Raw genomic sequence first — 14,176 nt, 5'->3', positions numbered from 1 at the left:
TAAAAGTGGTAATTACTGCTCAAGGACTTTATGTCCCTGAGGAGTGTCCCCCACTTTATGTCCTAATCCCCAAAACGGTGGGCTTGTGATTGTACATGGTAGAAGGTGTTTTACTAATGAGACTAAATGAAGGATCTTGAGGTGGGGGCCTGTTTGGGATTATCCAGGTTTTCAGTCATATGCGTCCTTATTAAGGGAAAGGGGAAAGCAGTAATATCAGCAAGAGAGAGAGATGTGACAACTGAAAGGTTGGAGTGCTAAGATTGTTGGCCCACGGGATGAAGGCAGAGGATCAGTCACTGCAGAGTGGGGTGTGCTGGGCAGTGGGTAGAGCTAAATTTGCGTGCGTGAGTTCCATCCAGACTCATGTAGACCAGAGGGATGCTCTGGTTCTCTTTCTCTCCCCCTCTGCTCAAGAAGTAAGTAAATCTTTTTTGTTTTGTTTACTTGTGCTTTTTAAAGGAAGGAAATGGTGGGGTAGATAGCATATCAGTTTGGCAAAAAGGTTTGTATGCCTGAGGCTCTGAAGTCCTAGGTTCATTCCCCCCACACCACCATAAGTCAGAGCTGATCAGTGCTCTGATGAAAAAGAGAGAGGAATAGGCTGAAGACAGCAAAGAAATAGACCCTCTGCCCTTGGTCTCCAAAATGAAGGCATGCTGTCCACATCCCCAGTTTAATTCAGAGAGACTCACTTTTGGACTCCTTTACTCACTGAACAGTGAAATCATAAATGCGTTATCTTAAGCCACTGAACTTGTGGTAATTTGTTACAACAGTTAAAGATATACTGGCCACTTGGTGCAGGTATATGAGGCGTCTGCCCAATAAGATAACAAGTGCTTGAGGGCTCTGTGCTATTCTTTGATTCTACCCTGCCTCCGCCCCAACCCAACCCAACCAGCTCACCCAGATGCCTGGCCCACAGTGGGAGCTCCAAACATACACTCCTACTAAACGTTCTAGTTTCTGCTTTCAGATTGTCTGATTCTGGAGGTGGGAGTGTTGATTGAGGCGGGAGGAAGAGACTGGTGTAGGGAGAAGGACCTGGAAAGAGGTTTGAGGTGAGAAGGGAAAAATTATAGCGAGGGTTTCAAACCAGAGCTTTGAAGATCTTCTTAGGCTGCAAAAGTCAAGAAGGAACGCAGTTGATAAGGCCAAAGGAATCATACAAGTTGTGTGCTTTCCTGCCTCCTACACTTTACACTTTCATTTTAAATGAGACTTTGGAAGACGAGGTTTACATTTTTAAACTAGACTGTGTCTCCTATTTGGAGGTAAACATTTTCAAATAATTACCCTTGCTGTCTGATATTAGAAATGCACACCTCAAATTTAAAGAAAAAGGGGGTGGCCCATTTGGTTCAGCACTCATGTTACAACGCACAAGGCCGGGGTTCAAGCCCCTAGTACTCACCTGCAGGGGGAAAGCTTTGCGAGTAGTGAAGCAATGTTGTTGGTGTCTTTCTCTCTCCCTATTACCCCTTTCCAACATCTGGCTGTCTCTAGCCAATAAATAGATAAACATAAAACAAAAATTAAAAGGAGAAGAAAAAAGGAGGAGGAGAAGAGGAAGAGAAAGAAGGAGGAGAAGGAGGAAGGGAAATGGAAAGGGGAGGAGGAGGAAGAAGAGGAAGAGGAGGAGGAGAAGAAAAGGAAGAAGAAGAAGAAGAGGAAAGAAAGAAAGAAAGAATGAATGAATGAATGAATGAATGAATGAATGAATGAAAAAAGAAAGGGAGGGAGGAAGAAAGAAGAAAGAAAGAAAGAGAGAGAGAAAGAAAGAGAGAGAGAGAGAGAGAAAAAAGAAAGAAAGAAAGGAAGAAAGGAAGGAAGGAAGGAAGGAAGGAAGGAAGGAAGGAAGGAAGGAAGGAAGGAAGGAAGGAAGAAGAAATGCACATCTCCCGGTGCGGAAGGCCCAGATACCCTGTTATGGTGGGCCTGCAGCTAGGTGCCAGAAGCCGCCTTTTCAACCCGCACCTACCAAGCGCGGGCACCCGCGGAGCGCCCTGGGCGGACCCCCCTGCGCAGACCCCGAGAGCGCGGCGGTGCCCGGTGCGGGCGACCTCCGGCCGGGGAGGGCGCTGTGCCCGCGACACGGAGGGCGGGCAGGCGGAGGGCGGAGCGCGGGGCGGCGGCCGGGCGGCGGGGCGGCGGGGCGGCGGGGCGCTGCGGGCTGGCGCTCGGGGCCCTGCACCTGTGACTCGGCTGCGCTCGCCCTCCCGCTCGGCGCCCGCGGCCCCATGGCCCCGTCCCGCCTGCAGCTCGGCCTCCGCGCCGCCTACTCCGGCCTCAGTTCGGTGGCCGGCTTCTCCATCTTCCTCGTCTGGACGGTGGTCTACAGACAGCCGGGGACCGCGGCCATGGGGGGGCTGGCAGGTACCCCGGGGTGCGCGGGGCGGGCGGGCGGGCGGCTGCGGGGAGCCTCCGCGGGCGGCGGGCGGCGGGCGGCGCCTCCCTCCCCCGGGGGAGCGGGTGGGGTGTTTACCCCCAAAATACCCCTGGGCAGCGCCGGCTCGGAGCGGGCCGGGCTCACGGCTATAGCCAGCCCGCCTCCGCTTCCCGATGGCCGCGGGAGCCCAGCTCCACCCGGGGTGCGGACGCCCGGACACCCCCTTACTCGGCGAGGTGCGAGTCTCCTCCCCCTACACCACCCGGCGCACACTTGTTACGGGGCACCCCTGCCCTTCGAGCGCCACTTCCCTGGGTGCTGGGTAACCACTGGAAGAGTGTGTGCACAGAAGGGGCGGGCGGAGGGCCTCACCTGGACAGCGCCAGGGAGCTGTCAGAAATGCAGATTTTCTTCCCACCGCATGGGAGTCTCTTTGCCACCACTTCTGTGTGGCTCCTGGGCTCCACTCACCACCCTGGAGGGGGTCGCAGGGGGGGCCACGAGCGAGGACCTAAGGGCAAAGAGAGGCCCCATGCTCACAGGTGCTCTGTGCTGCTGGGCAGCTCTGGCTGCGCAATTACCCACTGTGCTGTCGGACTGGTGTGGAGAAACAGCAAGTCGTTTCTACTTGGCTAGCATTTTCTTCTCTGCTTTCTACGTGGCAGGCCTTATTTCCATCAAGCCCTGTGACAGTCAGCATTGCTGTTGGACCCATTTTGCAGATAAGGCTGAAAGCTAGGCTCAGCATAAAGCTTGTCCAGGGCCTCCCAGCTATAGGAACTAATGGGTGGGGAAAGAACTGGAAGGCTATGCATGCAAGGCAGACACTGGGCGTTTGACACTCGTGCTCCCAGAGGCTCTCAAGTGGACTCACTGTAGCTAGATGTCCTTCCTCCCTGCCGCCATCCTTGTGCATCCCTAGGTAGGGAAGAAAAGAAACCAGGAGCTGGGGTTTCAGCTCCAGGCTGACGTTTGCAGATAGAAAAGGAAGGAGAGAGAGAGAGAGAGAGAAGAGGAAAGAGACCACAATACAGCAGCAGTGGGGGCTGGGACCGATCATGGGTTTTGTGGGTAGCAGATCAGGACCCTCCCCAGGTGAGCTGTCTCACCAGCCTGGGTTTCTGCTTTTGAAACATCATTAGACACAGCCTAAGTAATGCCACACAGAGCATTGGGGTCACCAGGGAGAAGTGGGCAGGCACCTTGGCTGGTCATCTCCCCCGCCTATGAGTTTCTGCCACCACCACCCCCAAGAACTGCCTCAGACACCCTACCTATCTATGTCTTTTAAAACATCATTATTATTATTATTATTATTATTATGCCCCCAGGGTTATCGCTGGGGCTCAGTGCCTGCACTATGAATCCATTGCTCCTGGAGGCCATTTTTTCCACTTTGTTGTCCTTATTGTTGCTGTTGTTGTAGTTGTTATTATTGTTATTGCTATTGTTGTTGTTGGCTAGGACAGAGAGAAATTGAGAGAGGAGAGGAAGATGGGGGGGGTAGACACCTGCAGACCTGCTTCACCACTTGTTAGTGACCCCCCCTGCAGTTGGGGAGCTGGGGGCTCAAACTGGGATCTTTACACCGTTCCTTGCACTTTGTGCCATGTGTGCTTAACCCACTCAGACCCCAAAATTTTATTATTTTTTAAATATTTTGACTATTTATTTTATTTGATAGAACAGAGAGAAATTGAGAGGGGTGGGAGAGAAGGAGAGGCAGACACCTGCAGCTCTACTTCACTAGCTGTGAAGCTTTCCCCCTACAGGTGGGAACCAGGGGCTTGAACCTGGATCCTGGTGCATGGGAATATGTACACTTAACCAGTTGCACCACTGCCGGATCCCTCTATCTACTCACCATATACAGACCCCCCCCTTCCTTTCCTTCCTCAGCCCGCCACCTGCCATGCTCCTCAAATTTTTTTTTCTTTGCACTTTTTTTTTCTTTTCTGTTTCTGGCCAGCCTTTCTGTCTCTGGTCTCCCTCACAGTCTTGGGAATAGCTGTTTTCTTAAAGAGGCTCAGGGGTGGATGAGACAAGAGCTGAGGAGGGAGGGAGGACTTGTAGTCAGGGCTGGAGTCTGGCCTGGTAGGTGGCCCTGTCCTACCTAACTGTGATCTTAGGTCAGTGAGGGCTTCCTGGGCCTCAGTTGCCTCATCGGTTAAGGAGTGGAAGGAGATGCCACTGGAAGGGCTCATCTCTCCCACCCCTCTGAAAGATGACAGTTTGGTGACCCATCTCTGAGTGTTTCCTCCGGAAGGGCTGTGGAGGGCTGTGGCGCAGGCCCTGGTCTGTGCGCAGCAGGAAAACCTGGGGCTTCCCTTGCCCCCCTCTGCCTCCCTGCAGGCTTCCCTAAGCCTCTGAGCAGTCCAGCTGGAGGGGCTTTCAGGGAAAGGTATCAGGGTCCTGGCACCTCCCGGAGTTCTGACCTTGGGTGACCCGCATGTGGTCATGGCAGAGTCATAGTAACTTGGCAGGAGAAGAGGGTGGGGTGGGGGTGGGGGTGCTTGGTCAGGGCCAGGCCACGCGCCCTCTCCGCTTGAGTGGGTTCTGAGAACGTCTGTAGCCAGTTGTTGTTTCTTCCTCTTTTGCGATTGAAACCTCAGCAGATTGACTTGACTTGTGAGCACCCCACTTGTGACTGGGCATTTTTCAGTCCACAAACTGCTGAGTCACAAAAGGCAGCCCCTGACCTCTTTCCCTGTCCCCCCTGAGGCCTGAGCAGGGGCTGGTGGTGTGCTGGCTCGTGGGCCTGGTGAAGGGTGTTCATAGATAAAGACCCATTGTCTCCTGTGCTGATGGACTTGCATGGAGGAGAGATGGCTTTGTGTGGGAACCCCAGGTGGGGCAGCACACGGATTCTTGTGGTTCTAAACAGACCAGGGATAGAGAAAAGGAACAGAAAAGTTGGCCCAGGAAGCTAACAAGCTGTGTTCCTCCACATCAGCTAAGAAGCAGGATACACATTGGGGCTCCAGGCCTCACGGTTCCCCAAAGCTGAGGTGCAAACATCTGCATGTCCCCGTAGACTCCCCGCAGTTCAGCCACTGAGGACACTGTCACTGGTCGACCCCCCACCTTTCTTGTCCTGAAACTGTCAGACAGCCTGAGCCTGACAGACTCCACAAGGGCCTCACTCCGCCTTGTGGCAGGTGGCTGGGAACTCTGCATGAAGCAGGCTTTCAGCGGCCCAAGCCATCTAGGGGAGACCCAGCTGCCAGCTGCCTGGGGTGTGGGCAGGGGCTGTGGGGGCTACCTTTAGTACAGTGTTGTTTTTTTTTTGCCTCCAGGGTTATTGCTGGGGCTCAGTGCCTGAAGCATGAATCCACTGCTCCTGGAGGCCATTTCCTCCCCCCCCCTTTTGTTGCCCTTGTTATTGTAGCCTTGTTGTGATTATTATGGTTATTGTTGATGTTGTTCATTGTTGGATAGGACAGAGAGAAATGGAGAGAGGAGGGGAAGACAGAGAGGGGGAGAGAAAGATAGACACCTACAAACCTGCTTCACCACCTGTGAAGGGACTCCCCTGCAGGTGGGCAGCTGAGGGCTCGAACCAAGATCCTTACATAGTCCTTGCACTTTGTGCCATGTGCGCTTAACCCGCTGCGCTACCGCCCGACCCCCTTTTGGTACAGTTTTTACTGGGACACAGGCAGGAGCCGGGTTGTGGGGATGGGCACACCTCCAGATTCGGCTGGTGCTTATCTGGAGGCAAAGCCTGTCTGTATGCAGGGTAATAGGAGGCAAGCCATGTCTGTCGCGCCTGCTAATTAGCAGAGAACTGGTCTAGGTGCCTCAAATGGTCTCCTTCCTCCCCTCCCTGACCCCTGTTTTTGGCCCTCAGCTGTCTGTAGGTGTTTGGAGGGTGAGCACTGGAGCATGGCCAGTGGACCAAGACAGTTCATCCTCTCAGACACCAATTTCAGCATTTCCTAACCCAGAAACTGCTGAGTCACGGAGGAGTTGCTCTGACCTCCTTTATTTTTCCTCTTAAGCTGGCTTCTAGACTCTCCAAATGGCTAAGCCTTTTTGAGCTCCTCACTCCCTCCTCTGGGCATGCTGGGGAGATGGGCAAATGAAACTGGCCCAGACAGGGGCCCATCTGGCTGCACTCGGTAATAATAAGGCTCCCTCCAAGGGCCTTTCAGGGAATGAGGCTGCTCCCCTCAAATGAGCACTTGTAAGAAGATGGGGAGGCATGAAGGAGAAGACACTGGGCGTGCCATCCAGAGCACAGATGGAAACTGAAGCTGTAGGGCTGTTGTTACTGCCCCTTTGGGTCTCTCCCAGCTTGCTCTCTGGCACACCCAGACCTCAGGATGGGGCGACCCACCTTCCAGGTTCCCAGCCTGTGAGGAAGGTTGGAGGTGGGCAGGTGCAGAGCTGGGAGAGTCTGAGTCGAAAGAGCTGGCAAGAGATGCCATGTCCTCACTCCGGTGGAACCCTGACATTTCCCTGAATCCAGATCGGTGACATTTTGAGGCTTACTCATTTTTTAAACAAGACCTTCTATCTTCTATGTATTTATTTTTATGTTTTGGGGTTTTTTTGCCTCCAAGGTTATCGCTGGGACTCAGTGCCAGCACTGGGAATCCACTGTTCCTGGTGGCCATTTTTTCCTATTTATTGGATATGACAGAAATTGAGAGGGGAGGGGAAGATAGGGAGAAAGAGAGATACCTGCAGCCCTGCTTCACCACTCATGAAGCTTCCACCCTGCAGGTGGGAAGCCAGAGGCTCAAGCCTGGATCCCTGCTCACGTCCTTGCACTTAGTATTGTCACTTAACTAGGTGTTAACAGCCCGGCCCCCTAGAACTTATATTTATTTAAAAATACTTTCTTTACTTTGTTTTATTTTAATGAAAGAGAGAGCTACTGAGAGAAAGAGACACACAAAGAAAATGAGGCCAGAACACTGCTTAGCCCTGGCTTATGGTGGTATTGGGGGTGTTGAACCTGGGACTTCAGAGCATGAAAGACTTTTTGCATAACCTTTATGCTCTCTACCCTACCCGAGGCTTATTCATTTTTATTCGTATTTTCTTATTTTTATTTTTCGTCCCCTGCCAGGGCCTCATAGTTGCATAATTCCACTGTTTCCAACAGACCTTTGTTTCCCTCCTTTTAACTTCAGATCAAGTGAGATAAAAAGAGATAGAGAGAAGGAGAGATACCTCAGTACCACTCTGCCATCCTTGAAGGTCCCCCTGTTTCACATGTAGTGCTCCCGTGTACTGAGGCTCAAACCTAGGTATTTGAGCATGGGGAAGTGTGTGCTGTGAGCTATCTCCCAGCCCCTGGTTGCTTTGCTTTGCTTTGCTTTGCTTTGCTTTGCTTTGCTTTGCTTTGCTTTGCTTTGCTTTGCTTTGCTTTGCTTTGCTTTGCTTTTTCTTATGTTTATTTATGAAATAGAGAAACAGCATCACTCTGGCATATTCAGTGACAGGGATTGAACTCAGGACCTCATGCACGCAAGTCCAGTACATTCTCCACTGCACCACTTTGGGAGTAGGGCTGCAGGGGAGGACTCCAAGCAGCTCAGGCCTCTGGCTATACACTTGTGGCTTTTGTCCCCAGTTCAGATGCCTGAAATGTGACAGCTCTGAGCCGGTAAACAAAGCTCTGTGATGATGTCCTTTTTTCTTTCTTTCCTCTCTCTCTTTCTCTCGACATTAAAAAAAAGACAGAAGAATTTATACACTTAACTAATTCTCCGACCAGACTCAGTCACAGTATTCTCCCTACTCCATCTTCCCGTGAATCCCTCCTCCCCCACCCTTCGCCACAGATAATGACTTTCCCAACCAGATGCCTATCCTTCCTGGGTGTGGGTGCCGCTCTGTGTGACCCATGTGTGGCTCCCTTTAAAAGGTCTCCTGACTCCAGGGTCCAGTCACCTGTGTGACCACATCTGACCACTAGCAGACCCAAGCTGCTGCCTGGCTCTCCCTCAGTCCCCGTTCCCCCTTCCTTGGAACCCCTTGCCAGTGGAACTCACATTTGTTCCCCTCCTTGGGTTGCACTGGTAGGCACCGCCTGGCACAGAGGGCACTCATTGTACTGGCTGAGTGGCAGCTGGCATCCTAAGAGACAGGCCCAGCTGAGCCCAGAAAGACCCAGGAAGACCCAAAAAGGCCTGGGGTGTCTGGCCTGCCCTTTGTAGCAGACCGGAGGGAGTGATATGGTCTCTGGCCAAAAGTCAGAAGGGTGCTGGCTGGCTTAGGGCATCTCCCTGCCTCTCCTCATTCATAGGCTTGGGGCCTGAGTCATGCCACCCAAGAGCTCAGTCACACACAGCCTTTAGATGCTGTAGGCTACGTGCTGCAGGCTGGGGAGAAGCTGGGTAGAAGAGGGGCCCCCCACCTTTGCAGGCCTCAGGGCAGGTTGTGGGGGTCCCCAAAGAGCTGACTAGCTGGACTGCAGTGGTTCTCAAATATTCAAACTTTTTGTGTTGTTTTTTTACCACCACCAGAGCTATCTTTGGGGCTCAGTGCTTACACTCCTCCACCATTCCTGGAGGTCGTTTTCCCCCTTTCTCTGTCTCTATACTTCCCCCCCCCCTTTTTTTACTTTTGGTAGAAGTGAAAGACAAAGAGATCTAGGGAGGAAAATTAGGTGGGGGGAGGGGAGAGGGTGATGTACTTGTTTAAGCGCACGTGGCGCGAAGCGCAAGGACTTGACTTGCACAAGGATCCTGGTTCGAGCCCCCGCTCCCCACCTGCAGGGGAGTCACTTCACAGGCAGTGAAGCAGGTCTGCAGGTGTCTATCTTTCTCTCTCCCTCTCTGTCTTCCCCTCCTCTCTCCATTTCTCTGTCCTCTCCAATAAAATTGAAGAAAAAAAAAAAAAGGCCTCCAGGAGCAGTGAATTTGTAGTCCAGGCAGCAGGCCCCAGCAATAACCCAGGAGGTAGAAAGAGAGAGAGAAAGAGAAATACAAAGAGGAGAGACGCCTACAGGACTGCTTCTCCACTAGTCAAGCTTTCCCCCTGTGGGTGGGGACTCTAGGCTTGAACTCTGGTCCTATAGAGTGAAGATGTGTACACTCTACCAGATAAACTACCACCCAGCCACAAGCCTTCTGATTTTTTTAAAATTTATATTTATTTATTTTCCCTTTTGTTGTCCTTGTTTTTTAAAAATTATTTATTTATTCCCTTTTGCTGCCCTTTTTATTGTTGTTGTTATTATTCTTTTTTATTAATGTCGTCGTTGTTGGATACGACAGAGAGAAATGGAGAGAGGAGGGGAAGAAAGAGGGGGAGAGAAAGAAAGACACCTGCAGATCTGTTTCACTGCTTGTGAAGCGACTCCCCTGTAGGTGGGGAGGTGGGGGCTCGAACTGGGATCCTTACACTGGTCCTTGTGCTTTGTGCCACCTGCACTTAACCCACTGTGCTACTGCCCGACTCCCCCTTGTTTTTTTATTGTTGTTGTAGTTATTATTGTTGTTGTTATTGATGCCATCATTGTTAGATAGGACAGAGAGAAATGGAGAGAAGATGGGAAGACAGAGAGGGGGAGAGAAAGATAGATACTTTCAGATCAGACCTACTTCAGTGCCTGCGAAGCAACTCCCCTGCGGGTGGGGAGCCGGGGGCTCGAACTGGGATCTTTATGCCAGTCCTTGCGCTTTGTGCCACATACGCTTAACCTGCTGCACTACCGCCCAACTCCCAAGTCTTCTTATTTTTAAGACCCCTTCACATCCTTAAAAAAAAGTTTGTGGGCTATGTCTGTCCATAGGCACCATATTAGTACTCAAAAACTATTTTTAAGCATTTTAAAACACTATTGAAGAATAATCCTTCACTAACATCAGTGACATTTTTCTTTCTTTTTTTTTAAATTTTTTAAAAAATATTTATTTTATTTATTCCCTTTTGTTGCCCTTGTTGTTTTATTGTTGTAGTTATTATTGTTGTTGTCATTGTTGGATAGGACAGAGAGAAATGGAGAGAGGAGGGGAAGACAGAGAGGAGGAAAGATAGACACCTGCAGACCTGCTTCACCGCCTGTGAAGCGACTCCCCTGCAGGTGGGGAGCCAGGGTTCGAACCGGGATCCTTATGCCGGCCCTTGTGCTTTGCGCCACCTGCGCTTAACCCACTGTGCTACAGCCCGACTCCCTAGTGACATTTTTCTAAGGCCTAGTTGTCTAAAAACAAAACAAAAAAAAAAAATAGGGAGAAGGGAGCCAGATGGTAGCGCAGCGGGTTAAGCACACATGGCGTGAAGCACAAGGACCATTTCAAGGATCCCGGTTCAAGCCCCCAGTTCCCCACCTGCAGGGGAGTCCCTTCACAGGCGGTGAAGCAGGTCTTCAGGTGTCTATCTTTCTCTCTCCCTCTCTGCCTTCCCCTCCTCTCTCCATTTCTCTGTCCTATCTAACAACAGCAATAATAACAGCAACAATAACAAGGACAACATGGGGAAAAGATGGCCTCCAGGAGCAGTGGTTTCATAGTTCTGGCACCAAGCCCCAGTGATAACCCTGGAGGCAAGAAAAATAAATAAATACAAATTTAAAAGATAAGGAGAAGAATGGGCATGATATATATATATTTTTTTCAAACGTTTTAGTTATGAGTGGAAGCCTACCATTCCAGCCTGATTTTTTTTTCATACAGAGAGGAAGTGACACTGCAGTAGCTCCTATGTACCAGGGCCACAAACCCAGGCTGAGTGCATGACAGTCGGGGTCCGCCCAAGTGAGCTGGCTAGCCAACCCCCTGGTTCTCATGAGCTGATCTCCTCTGTGTGGCTTAACAGGAGGCAGCTGGATTGGCCTCCAGGTTCAGACCATCCACGCTGCATGTTTAAGAGAACATATGAGAAGGCCGAGGTAGGCTTGGTATTTCTCTGCAAGCAGATGGGCCTGGCCAGTGGACCTCGAGGTCTCTGGGGTATCTGTCGGGTGAGAGGGGAGCTGGGTGACTGCACTCACTGACGGTGTCTGCCTTGCAGGTGTGCTGGCGCTGTGGGTCCTGATGACACACGTGATGTACATGCAGGATTACTGGAGGACCTGGCTCAAGGGGCTCCGCGGCTTCTTCTTCGTGGGCGTCCTGTTCTCGGCCATCTCTGTCGCCACCTTCTGCACCTTCCTTGCACTGGCCATCACCCAACACCAGAGTGAGGACCGGGCAGGAGGGGAACACCTGGGAAGCCAGAGGCAGGGGAGCAATGGAGCCCAAGTTCTTGTACCGGTTCTGTTTAGGTGCAAAGGGCCAGGCAGGTTCCTGATCTCTTGCTGCCAGGATAAAGTGGGAGCGCCTGAGTGCCCAGCCCTGAGTGTTGCAAGAGGGAAGCACTGAGCTGGTTGGGCCCTAAATTTAGTCTCTGGCCTAGCCATGGGGTGGGAGTGCCCCCTGGTGGCAGCAGCCAACACTCCACCAAAGGCTTTTCACCCTGCCTCCTGGGAGTCTGGATGCTAAAGTAATGCAGGTGACTAGGATAAACACCATAAAAACAGAAATTACAGGCCTGTGATTGGCCTGTCTTGTATTTCTCTCACTCCTGCTGTGAGCCCTGAGTGCTCTAATATCCTCACCATGCACAACGCACACGCACACGCACAGTCTCTCTACTGGCTTGCTTCAGCTTCCATTGGAAGTTCCAGGACTACTGATTGGGGGAAGGCGCCCTGGGCCTGGGCATGGATCTGACCCAGGGCCAGAAGGATGGCAGGCAGTCCTGGGCTCTCACTACTAGGCCTCCTCATTCTGTGAGACCCTCAGTCTAGGGCACAGGCAAGGCCTTCTCAGTCTCAGCCCCACTTTCCCCCGCAGGCCTCACAGACCCCAACAGCTACTACCTCTCCTGCGTCTGGAGCTTCATCGCCTTCAAGTGGGCCTTCCTGCTCAGCCTGTACGCCCATCGCTACCGGGCCGACTTTGCTGACATCAGCATCCTCAGCGACTTCTGACCCAGGAGCTGCAGTCTCTGCCCCCACCCCCTGGGGGTTCTTGGGACTTGGACTTGACCTCTGAGACATCCCTCAGCTCTTCCCACACACACCCACTGGAGGGTGGGGAGAGCGGGGCGGGGGGAGCAGCATCGTGGCAGAAAATACACAGCCAGAGGACTGTGGTCTCCTGGGAGCTGTCCTGTCCTCTTTGAGGAAGAAGTAGAAGTGTGGTAGAAAGGGGTCTCCCATGTTGTTCCCCACCAGCCTGCCTGGAGGGCAGCTTCTGACCTTGCAAGGTGAGCATGCAGAGACAGAGATCTCTGTAAGCAGGCCCAGGACCTCAAGTTAATGGAGAGAGCATTGACATGAGCCTGGGATCCAGGGACTGGGCCAGTGGCTTGGTTTCTGGGGCCAGGGGACTAGGCTGGTGGCTTGGTCCCCACTAGCCCAGGCTCCCTTTGATGGGGCAGTCAGGTGGAATAAGGGGTCTCTTAATTGCCACCCCAGGACCCCCATCCTGCTGCCCCTTAGGGTCAACATTACTGGGGGCAACATGAGGCTCTTTTCCCCAGGCCGGGATTGAGGGGGTGGGGACGACGACGGAGAAAGCATTGTCACTCTTCCTGCACTGCCCACCCAGGCCTCATGAACACTGAGTGCTCGAGCTAGGCATCCCATCACGCTCACCTCACTTCTCACACACCCCACTCCCTGACTAAACAAGGCTTGAAGAAGGTGCCCCTGGCCCCCGGAGGACCCTGGGAAAGGGGGGTGAGAGGAATCCCTCAGACTTTCCCACCTGCCTTCTAACAGCTGCCCCCCGTGACACCCAGCCACGAGATGTTCCCTGTGTCCACCCCTACACACTGACCACCACCTGGAACTTTTCTTTCTTGAAGAGGAATCTTCCTTCTCAAAGATCTCTGCTTTTTCTGCTCAGACACTGGCCCCAGGCCTTGCCCAGCTTGGGTGGGGGGAGGTTTGCTGTCCACGCTCGTTAAGGCACCATTGCACACGGCCTACTCATCATCCACCTATCCGGCCTCCCCCTTCTTTGCCTTATCTGTTTCACTGTCACTTTAGCAGGAATACAGCGGTCACTTATATCAGCCCGCCTCTGGTGGTTTCTTGTAGGGTGTGATTCAGGGGCATGTGGACCATAGGAAGGGTGGGTGTGAAGGTGGTGATGGTGGTGGTAGTGGTGTTTTAAAATAGATTTATTTATTTATTGAGAGCTAGAGCATCACTCTGGCACATGTAATTCCAGGGCTTGAACTCAAGATCTCAGGCTTATAAGTCCAGTTCTAGCCAGCCAACTCCCAGGCTAGAGTGGTGATTTTTTTTTTTTAAGATTTATTTATTATGAGAGACATCAGAGAGCCACTCAGCTCTGGCATATGGTGATGCTGGGGGTTGAACTTGGGACTTCTGAGGCTTCAGGCATGCGAGTCCAGTGTCCTAACACGTTGAGCTATCTCACTGGCCCAGTGATAATTCTCTGGTTGTCTCCATCTGTGCTTTGGTGAGGGGGACAGGGATCAGTTTCTTGGGCTACATGCCCTCTCTCCCTGGCCCCTTGGCACAGGGACCCTGAACAGCTGGGTTCTGCTCACCTAACTAACCCTCTTAGCACATCCCAGCCAAGACAAGGCTGCCAGGACACAGCTTCAACTACGCTTGTAGGATTTAGTGCCCATCACTGAGGCCAGGACAGCTGTGTAGCCTTGAGCCCACTCCCCTTGGCACCTTCTCATCCAGCCACAGGGCTGGAGCCACAGACAGTGAGGCTGTTCTTCTTGCCAGAGCAGCCCGGCTGGCTCCCTCCCTGCTGGTGCCTGTCCAGACCTGCCACCTATCTTCCGGGCTCAGAA

At 52.3% G+C, this 14,176-nt stretch overlaps 1 protein-coding gene across 1 annotated transcript; it reads left to right on the top strand.

Moving 5' to 3' along the window:
• Nucleotides 1-2,119: 2,119 nt before the first annotated feature.
• SLC48A1 (solute carrier family 48 member 1) lies at nt 2,120-12,487 on the top strand. Its single transcript, XM_007516223.3, has 3 exons — nt 2,120-2,379; nt 11,363-11,530; nt 12,187-12,487. The coding sequence occupies exons 1-3, from the start codon at nt 2,244-2,246 to the stop codon at nt 12,321-12,323; spliced, it is 441 nt and encodes a 146-aa protein (XP_007516285.1). The 5' UTR covers nt 2,120-2,243; the 3' UTR covers nt 12,324-12,487.
• Nucleotides 12,488-14,176: the final 1,689 nt, after the last annotated feature.

This window comes from Erinaceus europaeus, chromosome 7 (genome assembly GCF_950295315.1).
Source record: "Erinaceus europaeus chromosome 7, mEriEur2.1, whole genome shotgun sequence".
NCBI classification, from domain to species: domain Eukaryota; kingdom Metazoa; phylum Chordata; class Mammalia; order Eulipotyphla; family Erinaceidae; genus Erinaceus; species Erinaceus europaeus.
Note: the sequence above shows the minus strand (reverse complement) of the source record. Positions and strands in the feature narration are given on the sequence as shown.

Coding starts and splice junctions, on each gene's coding strand:
- SLC48A1 (XM_007516223.3), top strand. CDS start 2,244: ATGGCCCCGTCCCGCCTGCAGCTCGGCCTCCGCGCCGCCTACTCCGGC. Junction 2,380..11,362: donor GGCCATGGGGGGGCTGGCAG/GTACCCCGGGGT, acceptor TCTGCCTTGCAG/GTGTGCTGGCGCTGTGGGTC. Junction 11,531..12,186: donor GGCCATCACCCAACACCAGA/GTGAGGACCGGG, acceptor TTTCCCCCGCAG/GCCTCACAGACCCCAACAGC.